This window comes from Carassius auratus, unplaced genomic scaffold (genome assembly GCF_003368295.1).
Source record: "Carassius auratus strain Wakin unplaced genomic scaffold, ASM336829v1 scaf_tig00214714_1_2670353, whole genome shotgun sequence".
In the NCBI taxonomy this organism is placed as follows: Eukaryota; Metazoa; Chordata; class Actinopteri; order Cypriniformes; family Cyprinidae; genus Carassius; species Carassius auratus.
Window position 1 is genome coordinate 357,413 of NW_020527778.1, and position 20,494 is coordinate 377,906.

Sequence of the window (20,494 nt, forward strand, 5' to 3'; positions counted from 1 at the left end):
CCCTATGGATAAACCTCGATAGGGTTTGAACCTACAAACTTTCAAGCAACCCTAATATTTAACTACTATTTACCAAGCACATCCTGCAGAAAAAATGTTATTAGTTATAAACCTGAGGTCTAGTTTTACAAATAAAGGTTGAAAGAATTTACTGTATTTACCATAGTACACATCCAAAATATGGTATTATGGTAAGGTTATATTGTCATAATATAATGGGGAGCCAACTTTGGACCATGGTACAATGTCTAAAAACCATAGTATTACCATGTTAGTGTAGTTTTGAAGGCTTTATATGGATTGATAGGAACCTTTTAGTTGGTTTAGGAGAAATATATGTGTGTGTATAATTACACACACACACACACACACACATATATATATATATATATATATATATATATATGAAATAATATTTATTTAAATATTTCATATTTGACGGCGTTTTAGTGCCAGGTTAAAAAAATATATATATTATAATATTATAAGAGAGTGATATTTAAGTCCTCGAAACATTTAGACTTTATTCTCTTAGTATTACGACTTTATTCACAAAGTATTTCGAATTTATTCACAAAATATTTTGATTTTATTCACGAAATATTTCGAGTATAATCTCGTAATATTTCTACTTAATTCACGAAATATTTCGACTTTAATCTCGTAATATTTCAACTTTATTCACAAAATATTTAGACTTTAATCTCGTAATATTTAGACTTTATTCACAAACAATCTCTACTTTATTCTCGAAATATTTCGACTTTAATCTCGTAATATTTCGTCTTTAATCTCGTAATATTTCGACTTTAATCTTGTAATATTTTGACTTTATTCTCGTAATATTTCGACTTTATTCGCGTAATATTACGACTTTAATCTCGTAATTTTTTTTTTTTATTTTTTTTTGCGTGGCACTAAAACGCCGTCTACCATGTTTAAATCAACTTTGTTGTTAGTCTACTTTTGAAGCAGCTTGCAGGTCATTAGTTAAGTTATTTGACACCGCAAGTCATCAGTCCAGTCGCGCGTTAAGTAATTACTCGCTCTCTTCACAGATGGATTAATATTAATATTAGGGGTAACTCACCTGTGTGAAGTCTTCATCACTCAGCAGGTGCGCGTCTCGAGCTTTGAAGCAGTTCTGGCATTTACTCTTGTTGAAAATATTAGCCTGGAATTGTCGGCAGGCGTTATCTTTCGAAGACATACTCTCTACGCCGCGAGCGAGCTCCCGATTTTCCGTTATTTTAAAAACTGCGCAATAATTCTTCCAGTGGAGAGTCCTCCCGCGCGCGCTGCAGTCCGCCTCATCACAAACTCACTGCGACGATTTATTTTATGCCAATTTTAATTTGATAGGAACCACACAACGAGGACAATAATAATATATTTTGTTGTTGTTGTTAAAAAAAAGTTTAAATTCAGCCGAGCTCTCTTGGGTTGATTTCTGAGAGGATCCAGTCCGCGCTCTCGATCCATGCGCGTCCCCGCAGGCACACGGATGCGCGCCGATGCGTTACAGTGCGAGTTCTAAAATACTGTGGCAAACTTATAGAACCACTCAGTGATGGAGAAGAGGTGTTTACTTTCCACTAGCTCACCGCTCCTGACGAACCTTTCAGCGAGACATGACGACAACTATCCCGAGACTGCATGATGCGTCTCGGTGTGGATTCACTAGAGACCTTCCGCTTCAAAGACGGGTTTTCTCAGATCTGTGCGGCCGCGGTGTGTCTGTTTCCCACGGTCACACACTACACACTCAATACACTCGCAGGAACGAAGAGGGCGGGGCACGACTTAACTGACAGACGCCATAAGCAAATCACGTGAAGGGACACGCCTAATTTTTATAGTCAGAGAAAGTCAGCGTCCAATCAGATTCTTCAATCGCTCAAATTTTATGCGTAATAACAAGCTTCAAGGTAGGTGGACTGTGCACGGGGTAAACTTAAGTTATTATAAACTTACAGTCAGTATTTTTTAAGGATTTAAACGGTGTTTCAGTCATTTTCAGCAGGTTATAAAATGAAAAAGCGCAACACTAAATAATTCATGCATTAAGATCTTTAATAACTACCCTTTAACGCCCACAGAGAGTGACCAATCCTACCTGAGCGGCTCTCTAGTGCCCCCGGTTGGCCTTAATGCCATATATATATATATATATATATATATATATATATATATATATATATATATATATATATATATATATATATATATATATATATATATATATATATATATATATATATATATATATATATATATATATATATTTATTTCAAAACTAACTTTTTAATATATACTTAAGATTGATTTATCATAATAAAAATATAATTTAGATATTTAAATATTTATGTTATTGTCTTTATTCATACATTCATAATATATCTTAATATGTTTTAATAAAATATTTATTACACTATATTAAAACAAATTGATTTGTACATATTTAAATAAAAATAAAAATATATTTTTTTGCATATGTGTATATAGTATATGTGCAATAAAATTACAAAAGGGAACAGTGTTCATAATCTCTCGGTGGCACAAAACTTTATTCTTTATTTAAAGAAAATTATTATTTGATCATTTTGTAGGCAGCTATTAATACAAGTTCAAAGGCAATAATAACATTTTATGATTCATAAATCTGTTTTTAAAACAACATAGTCAATTTAAAGACAAACCCTCTGATTTGCTCAAATTAGCAAGTCATTAACACTGTCCTGGAAAATCTGCAAAGAGAAACTCTTCAAATGAGAGTACCTGAAGTCTTTATGATAGCATTAATACTGAATAAAATATGACACATTTCTCAATAACCTCAATATCTCAAGGTCATCATTAAACTATTCATGACATTCATTTGACATAGGATATTCTACCTCATTTTATCTACCGATTAAGATAATGAATCTTTTTCCTGTAGTATCACATGCACTGATGAACATGATATGATCCAGAATAAATACAGTATTACAAAACTAAACAGGGTTCATTATCAGTTCGTTTTCATTGCATTAGGTCATGAGCGATACCAATCCACCTCTATTGAAATGTGTTTTTAAAGCCAAAAACCTCCTCCTCTATTCCAACATACAGCTGACTCAAAACTCATAGTTCGTGTGTCGTTCGAGTCGTGCATAAGTCCGACTCCACTGACAGCAGTTTCTCTATCATTCTAACTCACGATGTAGACATTAATAGAGGCAAATCCAGCTTTTCTGGCTCTGAGAATATCCTGTAATTACACCGATCAAACTCGTTTTACTCCTCCTCGCACTAACTCTTCACAGTGTTCGCTCATCTTACTGTTGCTATGGTTACATGAGGTTACCCATCTATGATGATGGGTGATTCAGAGACCATAGTTGGCGGATGTGTGTGTGTGTTTGTGTGTGTGTGTGTGTGTGGTAGAGGTGATAATGCAGCTGTTGGTATTGGCCAGCATGAAGATCATCATATATTGCCATCTCTGAGCAACAGACATATATACTCTCTAACTCATATACATGGTATTCCAATGATAATACGAAGAATATCATGATGCTTTAAAAAATATAATGCATAATGCAAGTATAATGCATGAACATATATTGATTTTCAGTGTGCATTAAACCTGATTTCTGGCCTTTAATGTCACCTAGACTTGGTTCCCAGTATCTGTCTGTTCACAAGGTTAGAAAAGCAGATGCTGAACATCTGTTTGGATGTGGTCAGTGCCATGTGGCTTGAGGAACCAGCAGCTGGATGGAGGTCCACATGCTCGCCTACAACACACAAAACTATAGAAAACCAATTCATTAAATAAGTACATTATCATGCAATGTCTATCACAGGTCTGTTCTTCTATTTGCAAAACTTTTGAATTCAGAATATTGGCACAGTATTTTTTAAGCAAAATGATAAGCAACACTTCTCAAATGCAACACAAATACAAAAACATGAAACAGAAAGGCTCTATATTCTATATTCTTTCTAACAGAAAGAATGACACGTGTTTGACTTTACTGTTTACTATTTATTATAGGTCTTACTAACTATAGAATAATTTGATTCATGTTGATTAATATTGAAAATATAAAAAATGCACATCTTTTCTGGGTTTTGGGATGTCATTATTAAAATGGGCATAATGTACAAGAAGACATATTAAGTGCATAATCTAAGAAATAAAAAGTGCCTTTGTGTGTTGTTGGATCCTTCAGGACTTTTTAGAGTTTTCTGTCAGAATGCAGATCAATAGCCAGCCAGCGGAAATGCTTCTGTAATACATGACATATTTCTGATATTTGATGAGCCAGACAGAATGAGGGCTTGTTGAAACAACGACTAAATCATTATCCAGTCCAATAACCTCCAGAGACATCAGCGCAAAAGGAAAGTCATCTCAGAGGAAGAGAAACCGCTTCAGTTCTCAGTAAAGATTAGAAAGAAGTATTTCTTTGGAACAGCATGTACAGATGAATCATCTCCAATAAAAACAGAAATATGCATTAAGGAAGTAAACAATTTAAAGTGATCTGTTTTTGACTTTATGTAAAAGTCTAATCAATTTTTGTGCATGTATTAGTTCATATACAACTTCTTTATACTTTCATTTTTAATTTAATTTACTTTTTATTGTATTAATTATTTACTTCTTTATTTTTACAGTTTTATTTTCATTCTTAATCCTTTTAACCTTGATTATTTTATGTACATAGAGCTCTAGGAAACCATAAATTCCTTGTGCGTTTGTGCAAATAAACATCAATATAATAGAAATATAATTTAAAACACACAAACTGGCTTTACTGCCATACTGTACTGTACCTGACTGTTTATAAGTAGCATTTTTGTGTAAGTTAATGCTTTTCTAATCATATAAAATCAACTGTGTTGTCTGTTGTGTTAAAAAAAGTATCTAATTGAAATAAATTATAATTATAACTTCGGACGTTTGTAAACTAATATTCTTAGATTAGTAGAATGTCTACTTTTAGCTATTTTGATATAAATGGATTATTCTGTACTTAATACTGCATGTCATAGTTTAAGATCATAGTAATGGATAATGAATATCTATCTATCTATATATATATCTATCTATCTAAAAAAGCATTATCAGAACAGGCTGGCAAAGCAGAAACGGTCTTTATAAATACAAATGCACGTGCATAAACAGAAAATGGCATTCCCAAATAAATCTGATTTCTTAACAGTTATAGTGCATGAGTGCATACAGTCATTTAAATTTGAATCAAATAAAAAATAAAACACTGAAAACAAATTCTCTAAACCTCCAATATGAATAAAAATAATAGCAATACTAATTTGACTACTTATAACAATTCTTAATATATTACTAGACCCTTATACTGAGTGTTATCATAATTCTTACTCCAAACCAATAATAATAAAATATCATTATAACATCTCATCTGTTATAATAATAATAAATTAAATTCATACAGAGCTTTTCTTAACAAAGCACTTTTGGAGGGGTAAAAATCTCTTAAGAGTACACCATTAAGCTAGAGTTATTTAAAATAACTATTACTCTTCACTAATGCTCAAACTGGGCCTGACATTATTTAATCAGGAAACTAAATGTAGGGTATAAGGAGAGATTAATATATAGCCTATATATATAGTTGTATGTAAACATCTGTTATGAAAAAGTCTCGCTGTTTGCTGCGAACATACTAACCGCTGCTATGTTTAATTATATATATATATATATATATATATATATATATATATATATATATATATATATATATATATATATATATATATATATATATATAAATAATTAAATAAAGAATATTAACAGTGGCGTGACTAAGTCGGCTTAATGACCAATTGTAACGTCAGATGCGTCGCATTCTTGTGTGTGATTGGACGAGCTTGCTCTTAGGCGGGCTCAACAACGTAAAACGTCATTCGACGTATTGCGGAAGTAAAATAAACATGGACAGCAGCGGTGAGTATGATCGCAGCAAACAGCGAGACTTTTTCATAACAAATGTTTATGTAATATACAACTGAATCACTTCACAACTATTAATTTACGTTGTCATAAAATGCAACGGAATAAAGAAAGATAATTTCAATAATATGAGCATTTTGCTATGATGCTATTCTTTGGACTTCCATTGCTACACATTATGGTAATCGATCATTCAGTACTAAGGTCTATATCAAGGTACCATGATATTACATTTTAGCATCACTGTACCACTGCAGTATTTTTGTAAGCGGTCTTAATAAAGTGTAAAGTAACACAATGTCTAAATATCTATAAATGGGTGAATTAACCCGAATCTCACATGTGCGCCTGTCTCTCAGAGAAAAGTAATCTGCATCAGGTGAAGCACGTGGTTCTGGTTCTGTCTGGTAAAGGTGGAGTGGGGAAGAGCACCATCACCACTGAACTCGCCCTGGCGCTCAAACACGCGGGCAAGAAGGTCAAATACCACTCAGTTCTATTCTGTTTTATTCTGTTCCCCTCTATTCTATTCTGCATTTCATTCTTCTTCATTTAATTCAATACAGAACTATTCTGTAATATTGTGCTCAGTTCTGTTTTGCTCTATTCGATTCTATTCTGCTCTGTCCACAATTCTTTTATATCCCATTGTGCTCAATTCAGTTATGTCCTGTTATATTCTATTCTACTGTGCTGCATTTCATGTTATTCTGCTCTATTCAATTCAGTGCAGAACTATTATATTGTGCTCAGTTCTGTTTTGTTCTATTGAATTTTATTAAATTTAACTTAATTCTATTCTGCTTTACTCTTATATTGTGCTCTGTTCACAATTCTATTATATTCTCTTGTGCTCTGTTAAATTCTATGCTGCTGTTACATTAAATTGTGCTCAATTCTGTTTATTCAATTTATTAAATTCTTTGCAGATCTATTGTAAATCTAATCTATTGTGTTCTATTACCTTATGCTTTATTATGTTATATTGTGCTGAATTATATTCTGCTCCATTCTATTAGACTTTATTATTTTCTTACTATTCTGCTATATTCTATTCTGTTGTGCTATGTTCCATTATATTCTGCTCTATTGTACTGTGCTCTATTTAACTTATTCTGCTCTGCTCTATTCAGTTCTATGCTGCTCTATTTAGTTTTATGCTGCTCTATTTTATTATGCCTTATTCTATTATATTGTGCTGTATTTTTCTATATGCCACTGTATTCGATTCTATGGTGCTCTGTTCTATTATATTCTGCTCTATTTCATTTATTTTCTTCTGCTCTATTATGCTGTATTCTGCTGTATATTATTATATGCTGCTCTATACTACTGTGCTGTATTTGATTTAGTTTGCTGTATTCCATTATATTGTGCTGTATTTTATTCTATCATGTTTTATTCAGTCTACTCTATTCTATTCTGCACTATTCCGTTCTCTTTTGCTATATTCTATTCTTTTGTGTTCTATTGTATTTTGATCTGCTGTATTCTATTATGGTCTGATCTCCTAGACTCTATTCTGTCGGTCATGATGTGATGCTGTATATTTTGGTGTCCAGGTGGGAATCCTGGATGTGGATCTGTGTGGGCCCAGTATCCCGCGGATGCTGAGTGTGGGGAAGCCGGAGGTGCATCAGTGTGACGCAGGGTGGGTTCCTGTGTACGCAGACCCCCAGCAGCAGCTCGCCATCATGTCCATCGGCTTCCTGCTGGAGGATTCGGATGAGGCCGTCATATGGAGGGGGCCCAAAAAAACAGGTCTGACGGTTGCCATTTAACCACTTGAACTTTGGAACCTGATGCGTTCAGGTTTCACATCCCTCGTCTCTTCCTCAGCTCTGATTGGGCAGTTTGTCAGTGATGTGGCGTGGGGAGAACTGGACGTTCTGCTAGTGGACACGCCCCCGGGGACATCAGACGAACACCTGGCCGTGCTGGAGAACCTGCGCAAACACAGAGTGGACGGAGCCGTGCTGGTCACTACTCCACAGGTGAACACAACGATGCTGTGGATCTCTAATCTGCTGAATAACGTGCTTTAACACCCTTTTCAAACGGCAGGCGGTGTCTACAGGAGATGTGCGGCGCGAGATCACCTTCTGTAAGAAGACCGCTGTGAAAATCCTGGGCATCGTGGAGAACATGAGTGGCTTTGTGTGTCCACACTGTTCTGTGAGTATCAAACACATACAGCTATACGGGAAAATGCAATCAAACGATCTGTATTTGAACACTGAGCTGTGTTTTTCAGGAGTGCAGTAACATTTTCTCTAAAGGTGGAGGTGAGGAATTAGCCAAGCTCACAGGATCTGTGTTTCTAGGTAATGTGCCGATCAACCAACACTTTTCACTCGTGCTGTTCCACCACTCACCACTCGATGGCGCACAGCATTTCATTTTGTGTTTATTTCAATGAGATTTGAGTGCAGCATAGATGAGATGATAGTGTGGTCCTAATGTCTGACGTCACACTGTAGATCAGTCTGAGAAAGCTAAATTAAACAAACATGCTATACTAAAACATGCTATACTAAAGATAAAGATTCTGCGGTCTGGAAATACATTTTAATAAATATGTGTGTGTGTGTGTGTGTATAGAAAATATATTAAATGTTGAATTTATACATTTTTATATTTTAAATTGTTTATATATATATATATATATATATATATATATTATATTATATTATATATATATATATATATATATATATATATATATATATATATATATATATATATATATATATATATATAATTTATAATTATTTGTAATTTTAAGATTATCTGTGGAACTTCTTAAAACATGATGGAGTGCAAGACATACAAACCAAATACTAATACATACTTGAATTCATGTTCAATGTTTAAGCTTTCACTGAACTTTTTATGCTGATAATAACTCTTACACATAATCACAATTATTATTATTTACAGTACATCTGACCCTGGACCACAAACCCAGTCATAAGTGTGATTTTTTTTATTTATAAATATTCTTTCCATTGATGTCTGGTTTATTAGGATCAGACAATATTTGTCTGAGATGCAACTATTTGAAAATCTGGAATCTGAGGGTGCAAAAAAAATCTAAATATTGAGAAAATCATCTTTAAAGTTGTCTAAATGAATTCTTAGCAATGCATATTACTAATCAAAAACTAAGTTTTGATATATTTACGGTAGGAGATTTACAAAATATCTTCATGAAACATGATCTCTACTTAATATCCTAATGATTTTTGTCATAAAGGAAAAATCTATAATTTTGACCCATACAATGTTTTTTGGGTTATTGCTACAAATTTACCCCAGAGACTTAAGACTGTGCTCCAGGGTCACAAATAATTACAATATAATTATTTGTTGTTATTAAATAAGAAAAAATGAGTTTTAGAAGCAGGTCTGTTCTTCACATCCTATAATGTTTAAATGCACGCGTGTGTGTGTGTGTAGGCTCAGTACCGCTGGATCCGCTCTTGACCGCGTCTTTAGAGGAGGGACAGGACTTCCTGCAGGCGTTTCCGGACAGCAGCACATACACAGCCATCAGTCAGATAGCAAACACTCTCCTCAGCAGCCTGGACGCCTGAAACACACTGACTGAACACATCAATACAGGACTGAGTCATTTATAATGAGAGGATTTATCTGTCTGAAGCTGGAGAATACTACATGTGTTATTGATAAAGCAATGCGTTTCATACTAGTGTAGCTTTCAATAAAAAAGACAAATATACAAGGAATGGTGTCCTTTTGTCCCTGTTTAAAAGTAAGGAAGACATTTGGCCTGTTCCATTATTTCCAATGCCAACAAATATTTAGTCTCTTTACAGGTTTTTTTGTCTTTTGTAATTTTGTTTTTTATTAGAATATATAAGGACTTATAGAATATATAAGGACTAAGTGTCATTATTTTAAACCCAGATTCTGTAAAAAAAAAAAAAAAAAAAAGTTTAAAAACAAGCAAGTTTTTTCAGGAATACCTAAGAAAATATCGAAAAGATTGAGAACCATTGCATTAGAGGCAAATCCGTGTGTATGCAAGTGTTGTGATGACAAGAATTGTGTGATTAGAAATAATCCACATAATTGCTAGTAAATGAGACCATGTAATGGATAGTGAACAATCAAGTAATTTACTCTTAAAATAAATGTTTTAAGGATGTTAAACATGAATTATTTTCAAGGTTGAGATTGAAGGCAAACACACGTCTGATGATGAAGAAGCACAGGGAACACACACATGTGGAAATTACACTTGTGAGACCCATCGAGGGGCACACGCACACCTTTAATACAACCAAACATCACAGATAACAACCAGAAATACACACATCGAGCTGAAATACTCCCAAACATCTGCAGCAGACCCAGTGCAGCTCTATTCTCATATATATATATATATTTATGTTTATATAAATATCAATTCAAAGCATCTGAGGAGCTTCAAGTACATTTCCATGAACAATATTCTCAATAAATTAAAAAATAAAATCAACGGAAAACAGAAGCGGACGTAAACCAAACCGATTTCATTCCACGTACAGATTCGCCAGTGCGTTTTTCCACTTCACAAACACTTCTTGACACCAATGTGGAAATCTGTATACAACTCCCAAATCACGTGACGGGAACCGGCGGCGTTCCCGCTCTAACACAAAGAGAACAGATCGATGGAAACAAACAGAATGAGATTATTACAGCATTATTATTATAGATATTTTTTTCTTCTTCACAGACACAGGACGAAATCACTATATACCACATTTACAAGAAATCAAAACCGAGTCGACTGTACAGATAAAACCAAACGCAGAGCCTGTTGTAAAGTGTAAGATTGATCTCCTGACCTCTCAACTCATCTAATTTCATTTTAGTTTAAGGTACCGATTTATTTATTTTCCTCTCTCGTCACGTTTTGTTCCATGTGTGGTCCGGCAGCGCAGCGTGCTGTCTGCCAGTTTATTTGGTTGAGAGAATCAGAGCTACGATGAGGCCGTAGAGACCCAGGACTTCAGCGAAGATCAGGATGAGGATCATGCCGACGAAGAGGCGAGGCTGCTGGGCGGTGCCACGGACGCCTGCGTCTCCCACGATGCCGATGGCAAACCCAGCCGCAAGCCCACTCAGACCCACACTCAGACCTGCGCCCAGATGCAAGAAACTCCTGCCACACACACAACAATCAGACAGTTAGACAAAGAAATAACTACTGTATTTTTCAGACTATAAGTCGCACCTGAGTATAAGTCGCATCAGTCCAAAAATATGTCATGATGAGGAAAAAAACATATATAAGTCGCATTTATTTAGAACCAAGAACCAAGAGAAATCATTACCGTCTCCAGCCGCGAGAGGGCGCTCTATGTCTTCAGTGTAGACTACAGGAGCATTGAGCAGCATAGAGCGCCCTCTGGCGGCTGGAAACGGTAATGTTTTCTCTTGGTTCATGTTAAATTAATTTTGATAAATAAGTCGCACCTGACTATGTCGCAGGACCAGCCAAACTATGAAAAAAAGTGCGACTTATAGTCTGGAAAATATGGTACATGAATAAATAAATAATAATAAAAAAAATGTTTTGGTGCAAATGGAAATTATCCACATAATTATTAGTGAATGAGACCTAATAAATTGTCAAGATTCAAATAATTTACTCTTTTTAAAATGGAAACATTTTTAGAGAGTGAAATTTATCTACAGTAAACTAGTGCTAAAAAGGTATTGATATATCAAGCAATTAAAACAAATTATAATAATATATATAAAGGTGTATAAGATAACCAAATTTAATTGAATTAAAATAAATTTATATAAAAATAAATGAATTCATTAAAAATAAATAATTCAATAATTAAATTACTAATATATAGTTCTAAAGAAATGTATAAATGTTTTGAAAAACAAAATCACACAAAAATAATATCAGCAATACAGATAAAACTGCAAGAATACTACTGGAATCAACAACAGAAATTCTATAATATATAATATAATAACATGAATATGTGTTATTTTAGTAAGGTAATATTATAGGATATTTAATAATACTATGAATTGGGTTTGATTTTTTTCAATGTTAAATTTTAGTAAAAAAAAAAAATTTGCTGTATTTTTCACATTTTTTGTATCTCTATATAGTTTTTATTATTTTTATTTAAATTTTAGTTTATTTCAGGACATCTAGTTCAACTAAATGAAAGTGTGACAAGTTCCTATGGCAACTAGCTGAAAAAAACAAAACAAAAATTATATATACATACATATATATATATATATATATATATATATATAAAAAATAATTTCAGTCATCTGAGGTAACAAAAATGTTTTAGGTTTTTTTAGTTGGTTTATCTTTCAGTTTTCTGTAATAACCCTGATCTGAATGGGAGTTGAACAGAAGTGCTGATCTGTAACTCACTTGTACAGAGTGATCTTGTCTGAGATGCTGTTGGCGATGAGGACGGCCACCACCAGTCCGTATATAGCGATGATTCCCGCCATGACCACAGGAATGATGGACTTCATGATCAGCTCCGGACGCATCACAGACATGGCAGCGATCCCCGTGCCGCTCTTCGCCGTGCCATACGCCGCACCCAGCGCTGCACACACACACACACACACACACACACACACACACACCGCTTACTCTTCATGCACACTTTCCTTTAGAATTACTACAAAACAGTGTAAACATGAAGGTCACATTATTTGACATCCCAATGAAAGTGCACTCAAACAGCGCTGTATCTATACCCTCTGTCCCGCTCTAAATGATGGAAAAATCATTACCAATATCATACAGAATTTCAATAAGAAAGTGATCAGGTGTATATTGGATGATGTGTAAAATTGCATAATTTCTCAACTCTGCAGAAACAGCATGATTCACGTCCTCTGCAATGGTTCTGCAGTGTTCAGTAGTGAAACCATAAGGGCAAAACATGAGTAAGCTGGAGTTTTACACTTCTGAACAGATTGCAAGTGGAAAAAACTGAATGCTAAGGCATTTCTATCACATACTGCAATGCTAAGAGTTGTTTGCACGTTGCATGTTTTGTCCAAGATGAAAATCATAAATCTGACAACTTAGGAGAATAACAGCAACAACGCTTTTCAACTAAAATGTAATACTCAGGATTAGTTCCTTCAAAAAAAACATAATTAAAAATAGTAAAAATTGAAGATTGCAGCAAAAAGCAATAGCACTTAATATTTTCACTAAGGAATTCACTCCCAATAATACTGACAAAAGAAATGAAGCACGGAGAAAATATAATAATTGAAGCACTGGTAGATGGGTGACTTATTTTAGGTTCATTGACATTACATTGTTTTTTATTTTTATGTATTCTGTATTAAGTTTTAGTAATTTTGTTGTGTTTTTGTCTTGTGGTTTTTAGTTATTCTTGCACATCAGAATAAATTAAATGAAAATAAACTATTTGTGGAGTAGGATAAGATTCACTTGTAAAAAGCTTGGAAACAATTCTCACACAGAAAAGGTTAGTTAATTTACAAAACTTTGACAAATAAAAGTCTAAACATAATTATTAGTAATTAAACCTATATAGTATAAGTTGGGAATTCCTAGTAAATATGATTGACTCTTTATTTGTAAATTTTACTTAAATAGTGCATCACTTAAAAAAAAAAGTGTGCTTAAATAAGTTATTTAATGCATTGGGGGAAAAAAACAATAAGTAATATACACTTCAGTTTTCTTTCTTTTGCAAGGTTTGCACACGTATATTTAAAGTAAAACTTAAGTATTGAATTAAATACAATCTGTAAGTAAGCAGATAGACAGATTGTAATCCTATAAAGATAATATGTCCAATCTGTATAATTATTAACCGATATAACACAGAGACCTTCGTACACCACACAATGACTGTAACAATCAGTGAATAGTGTTGGAGTATAAATGAATCATTTGGAGTATAAAATGAACTCCAGATGTCACAAAACAGTAATTTACTAAACCTGAGATCAAAAAGCAACCATAAAACAGTGTAAATACAACTCAAATACAGTGAAAAATTTTAGCTTTTTAATTATTCAAGCCCCAGTGCATGATGGGAAATATGGATCATAAGTTTGACAAGTACTTGTAAACATAACAAACGGTTCCAAGTAAAAAATACCTATGAGTTCCCACTTTAATATCTACTACATTTTCATTATTATTTATTTACTTATTTATTTTGCTTTTTCAAACCATGCAAATTAACGGAGTTAGAAAGGCTGTATTAATTGTATTTATTTATTTCTCCCAGCATGAACCCTCTGTAGTTTCCATCTTTGGAAACACACTGACGTGTGTAGAGTTGTTAATTCTGCTCACGGTTAACACAACGCTGCACATTACAGCTCCTTCAGCCAAGAATCTTAGTTTTATTTGAGTTTCCGGGATTAAAGGGTAACCCTGCTGCATTAACCAAGATTACAACTACTAGTGCGGCACAGAACCACCAGAGAGAGAGAGAGAGAGAGAGAGTGTGTGTGTGTGTGTGTGTGTGTGAGAGAGAGAGAGAGAGAGAGAGAGAGAGAGAGAGAGTGTGTGTGTGTGTGAGAGAGAGAGAGAGAGAGAGTGTGTGTGTGTGTGTGAGAGAGAGAGAGAGAGAGAGAGAGAGTGAGAGTGTGTGTGTGTGTGTGTGTGTGTGGTCACTCGGTGCTCAGAGAACAACACACACACACACACACACACACACACACACACACACAATGTCAGGTAAAAGAATCTGATTTCCTTGAAGAGTTTTTGCAGAGAAAGATGTTGGTGCTTTAATTAATTTCATGCCATTTCAGCCGCAACTACAAAGCTATTTTAATGGCAAAGTCAGTTTAAGTAGAACAAATTAAAATAATCATAACAATGAAATATCATTTATATAGATATTGGGTAACACTTTTTAAAATAAGGTTCATTAGTTAACAGTAGTTACCTGCATTAGTTAATTGGCATCTGGACGATTATGGCCTAAAATCAAAACCTCGAATAATTGAACATTTTACCTCGATTATGATTAATGAACGATTATTTTGTTTCTGTTTTGCCCTCATAGTTGACTGACAAGGTACTGTAAATATGATTGACTGTTAAAGATGGGATATCTTTTCCTATTGAAAGAGCGATCGGACATCATCGCTCACTATCAGCAGTTATTTTATCTATGTTCGTAACAGTTCTTACAGATTATAGCTCGGTGTAAGAGATAAATAAAGATCAGATAAAGATAAATTAGCACAGTACCAGTACGAGCGATTGCATGTGTGAATTAGTCATACCGTCTCTGTATTATTGTGAAGCTGTGGGTTGTAAATAGCCTAGTTCCTTCAAAAGTAGAAAAATATGCTATAATAAGTTTTGAGATTCTAGCTACTTTAGTGATAAAATCACAGGACAGCGCTGACAACTAGTTTCTGTGTTCCTCTGTGCGTGTGATCTTCACAGCTACTGTTTATACGAGTGTTCGTGCCACAATGAACATGGTAGCTCGATATAATAATACACATTCGATCGTCTAATCGCTTGAATGTCCAAACCATAAAACAAATACAACTGACAAAGTTTAGTGAAGACGCAAGGCTCACCGTTGACAGCATCTAGGGTTGTAACGATATACCGTTATGACGATATACCGTGATATGTACTGTTATCATACCGTGTACATTTGCTTATCTACAGTATTGAGAGAAAATAACAGACACAGAATCCCACCTGCGCCTGGGCAACAATTTTCCTCCTCACTTTTTCTCTTGCTCCACCCGCACGTACAGCGGAGACAACATCAGAGACAGAGGTTATCTCTAATCTCTATCCCACGTCGAAATATGAGTTCAAACTGGCACTAGTATGGAAATACTTTTTGCATAGAACAATCGAATGCTTGTTTGTCCTCAAGGATAGACATAGTTTGTTAAAACTGTGGTCGGAAAGCGGGTGCAAAACGAGGAAATGCATCGAACATGTTTACTTATTCAGAACATCATCATCCCGTGCAGATACAGCTATGTCCCTTTTATAATTTAAGGTTAAAGCATTATGATTTCTGTGAAAGGATGGGTTTCAAGAAATGTTACAGACTTTAGATCCCAGTCACATTGTTGTTAGTCTATTACTGTTTACAAAGCACAAAATTAATTTATTACGTCCATATATTGTACTGAAAAAGCACTGTTCTTGTATTAAAATAAATATTTAGTTCAGTAACTTGGCTCATGTTTAAATCAATAATGTCTCATATTTTCATGTACTAGTAATTCCATACAATTAAAGGTAAAATGCAGCAAGTCAAAAGACCAACTGGACCTTCTTTGCCAATTTGCACACATTTCTTTAAAGGAAAGCAAAATTACCGTCTGAATATCGATATCGAGATATTGAAAAAACAATATCGAGATATACATTTAGGTCAATATCGCCCACCCCATGCAGGATTCATATTTAAATAGACTTTTCCGACTTAATATTTATAGATATTAGTCCATATCGCGATTTGATGCAAGTCCAATGACCAACTTTTGATTAATTCATTCAAAATTCTGTGACATTAAACCTTGATTCCGTATGCGTTTTCTGCATCGCAGAAATCATAGGGCTCTATATCTCTACCTATAGATAATCCATCCCTACTAGTCCTGAAGATAGCGTTCCTGCAACAACTGCATTCTGCTATACTAACCTGCTTTATTAATCATATACATGCATCTTTAGAGAGAGACTTATAAAGAAGCACAGGACTGCACCGACTGAACTGGGACACGATGCCAAGTCAGATCAAAGACTAACATCCCAAATTAGCTTCAGCTCTACCGAAGACACAGTTAGTTACAACATCACTTCTTGCACACGTAAACACAGCGTTGATCAGATCAGATGAGCCTGAATGACAGGGATTCACAGAATAACTCACTTCCTCTGTGAGGAACATCTGAGATCAAATGCATCCGTTCCTTCAGACTTACTGTCTGGATCAGCATCTAATTCCCTCACTCCTGGCCAGTATAAAGAAATGTGTTGGGTTCGTTACAAGTTAAGATCTAACGACGGCATTTGTGACAACATTTCTTGAGTCATGCACTTTAAGGACACTTTTAAGTGTATATTTGAGCTATAAAAACTAAAAATAAGATCCAGAACATTATTTAAAAAGCTGAACAAAAACCTTATAAAACATAAAACGCATTTTACTTTACAGTGTGACATATTTATGGAAACAACAGGATTTATAATGTAGGGCGGAGCTTGTTTTGAACACCCACAATTAATTGGATCATAGAAGGGGTGGAGCCACATGGCTCAGATGATAAAAGGGGAGGGGCTTAGAAAATAAGAGGCCCCGATGATGTCACCTGAAACAGATAATCGTTTGAGAAGCGGAGCAATTTATGAAGAAATTATGTATTAGCTGTGTACAATAAAGGCCAAGAATGACATATATTAGTGTAGATAAGTTTTACAACACAGAGTAACAAAAAATGAAAAAAAATAAAAATAAATTCAGATGCTAAACAATAAAAACACAGACGACCAATCAGAATCCATCCAAGTGTTTTTGCTAGGTATAATAATGTTAATGCCTGTTGTTGTGGACTCATTAACTATCATAACTGGCAAATTATAATCCTTGATGCAAACCAGCCTTAAGAGCTAGAATATGAATTATATGAAGTAATTAAAGTACATTCAGGTTTATTTTAACGCTGAACAGAACTGAGCGGTTGCCAGCTTTATTCTGCATTTCACATCTAAAGCAGAAGAATCCCTCAAATATATATATAATAAATCATCAGCTCATGAAACCAGTCATTGATTTACTCACAAACGCATGGATGAGAGAGAACTACCGCTGTTGTTTCTCTGTTTAAATTATTAAAAATGCATTCTATAGGAATTTTCTATTAATAATCCACCAGAGATCTTTTTTTTTCTTTATTTCAGACTACTTCGTTGTCTTTTGTGATGGATGATATGATGCAACCTAATACGCATCTGAACAAATTAACATAACTTAATATAATTATCTAATGCACAACTACAGGCTGCACCTTAAATTCAATAGTTCAGTCTCTTGATTGAAACCGATCAAACTTGAGTGAGGATCAATGCATGTGGGAAAAAAAGTACAATAGTATATCAATATCTGACAATAAATGCATTTTATAAGCAATTTCTCAAATAGGACATGCATGGATTACGATCATACAGAAATCATTATGTGAAGGCAGATTTGAACGAATATGAAATGTATCATATTTATGATAAGAACGAGTTTAAAAATATTTCATACGACACCAGGAGCAATGCAACAGCAGTGACAGGAGTGGATTATAATGATGCAGACATAATTTCTGATGTCAAATCTTAAGGTGATGAATAATAACAGTAAATATATATATATATATTTTCTTATAATAGTAATAAATAATACCAGTATTAAGAACGATATTATCTCAGATATCAAGAATAATGTGACCAACAGAGATTTTTATTACAATCGAGATCAAATAATTATTTAAATATAATTATTATGTTGAATAAATATATTTTAAAATAAAATTTACCGCTGAAGACCATCGCTGCTGAGGCGCCCATCACTGCGAAGAACGACGAGTATTCAGGGCTTCCCGACGACATTATTCCTCTAATTTTACCTCAAAACCCGTTATACAGAAAAGATGCAGCTGGACACGGACAGGTGCGTACAAACTGACGGGTACCAGGCTCTGAAGGGAAACGGTTTGGCAGAGAACAACGGTTTTAACCCCAAACCGAAGGACGGAAGCTGCTCCTAACGGATCCTGAAGGATGAATCTGCGGTAGAAAATGGCTGATAACGTCACCTGACACACCGCGAGGAAAATACCATCAGATTATCGGAGGGGTTGAGAGAACGAGTAAATAGAGGAATTCGCCGGTATACTTTTCCAAATAGAGTCTGAGAAGGAATGTGAAATAGCAAGGGTTATGAAATCATTAAATACAAAGCATCCGGGTACAAGGCAGACAGGGATTTAATGGTTTTGTGGTTTTGTAGTTTTACGGTCTCCCCTATTAGTAGAACTGATGGTTTGCTCCGCTGCGGGCTTTCCCTTTAAAACTAATGACATTCAAATCCTTAGAATAAAAACCATTCGTTTATAATCTAGGTGTGAGTATATTATGCTCTTAAAATGATTCCGCGAATTTCAATTTATTTAAATCATTTCATATTGACAGGGAAAACCTTTCCACGTCTCAATTGTAAATAAAGCACGGATTTTGAAAAAAGTGTGTTTGAAAAAGCCCGTATTAAGGTTTTATAAATTATGGAACTTATTTAGCAATTAAACGACTACAACAACATTGTCAGTATGATTCGAATGTGTAACACTACTAAATAATTTCACAAATTATATTTTTATTATATATCTTTTATTATATATCTATTATATGTTGCTCTTTGAAAGGGCGTTGGTTTACTATTCACATCGCAGGCGACACATTTTAAGATATTTCATTCATCAAGAAAGATCATTTTGGTAAATTTAACGGTTTTCGACTTCTATATCACGACCCTCTGATGTCTTGTGCTGTTAATAATAACGCTTCTTTATAATAAAGTGATATGTCACCAACGCAGTGTGATGCAGTGGATGAGGATTCCCCAGATGAAGGTCATTCGGGCAGTGACGTCAACCGGAGGCCACGCCCACCGCCATCTGTCAGCGTGAATTTAAATAGAATGGTCACATAATAAATGAGCGCATTGAAGGAGCCTGGTAGTAACTAATTACATGCAATCTGGATAATGTAATCAGATTCCAATCCTTGTAATTATCAGGAAGTATTTTCTCAATATTTATTCTTAATATTTCTTCAACTTTGCATCACCTACTGATGGACACACTCATTTATATATTTTTTTTTAATTTAATTATCACTCTGGAGATTATTTAACTGTGTATTATGTCTTTGGAAGTTTAATTTTTTAAATAGGCTAATTATTTTCATTAAAATCACGATTAACCCCCTTCAGTTCATTTATACCCCATGCAGAAAACTTTATAATGTAATATAATGGTTTAAATAATATAATTTTTTAATGCATTTTAGGTTGTAAATAACGAATGGAACCTAAGTTCAATAAAATAGATAATGGATTATATTACTAACTTTTTTTTATTTATTTTTTTATTAATTTGGAATCAGTAACTGAGTACAGTTTGCAATAATAATCTATCAAGAGTGTAGAATATAGATTTTATTAATTTTGTTTACTTAATATATTAAATATTTCAAACTATATCTGTATCACATTGCATCATATCTAATAATATTATGCCATATTTATTTCAAGTGTCAGTTTCTGCATGCCTGGTGAACACATGTTGTTCAGGACACATGATGGAAGATCAATTAGTCTGCGCTCATTTAGCCAAAGGGAGAATCTGCATAATAAGGTCAACATATAATGAGATCAGAAGAGATCTGTGAAAATATAATTTGCATTC

At 34.1% G+C, this 20,494-nt stretch overlaps 3 protein-coding genes across 6 annotated transcripts in view; 1 reads left to right on the forward strand and 2 right to left on the reverse strand.

The window, feature by feature from the left end:
• The window catches only part of LOC113092655 (trichohyalin-like), a 38,399-nt gene extending 36,617 nt beyond the window's left edge, over positions 1-1,782 (reverse strand). For all 4 annotated transcript variants that reach the window (XM_026258332.1, XM_026258333.1, XM_026258331.1 and 1 more), the window contains exon 1: positions 1,091-1,782. In XM_026258332.1, the coding sequence (XP_026114117.1) occupies positions 1,091-1,210 (120 nt within the window). In that variant the 5' untranslated portion in view covers positions 1,211-1,782. The remainder of the gene's footprint in view (positions 1-1,090) is intronic.
• Positions 1,783-5,889: 4,107 nt separating this feature from the next.
• On the forward strand, positions 5,890-9,735 carry nubp2 (nucleotide binding protein 2 (MinD homolog, E. coli)). Its single transcript, XM_026258387.1, has 7 exons — positions 5,890-5,980; positions 6,346-6,464; positions 7,549-7,747; positions 7,826-7,980; positions 8,051-8,161; positions 8,241-8,310; positions 9,446-9,735. The coding sequence occupies exons 1-7, from the start codon at positions 5,968-5,970 to the stop codon at positions 9,580-9,582; spliced, it is 804 nt and encodes a 267-aa protein (XP_026114172.1). The 5' UTR covers positions 5,890-5,967; the 3' UTR covers positions 9,583-9,735.
• A 503-nt stretch (positions 9,736-10,238) lies between these two features.
• LOC113092687 (V-type proton ATPase 16 kDa proteolipid subunit) lies at positions 10,239-18,842 on the reverse strand. Its single transcript, XM_026258398.1, has 3 exons — positions 18,566-18,842; positions 12,414-12,597; positions 10,239-11,159 (listed from the first exon to the last, which is right to left on the reverse strand). The coding sequence occupies exons 1-3, from the start codon at positions 18,636-18,638 to the stop codon at positions 10,955-10,957; spliced, it is 462 nt and encodes a 153-aa protein (XP_026114183.1). The 5' UTR covers positions 18,639-18,842; the 3' UTR covers positions 10,239-10,954.
• Between the last annotated feature and the right edge of the window lie 1,652 nt (positions 18,843-20,494).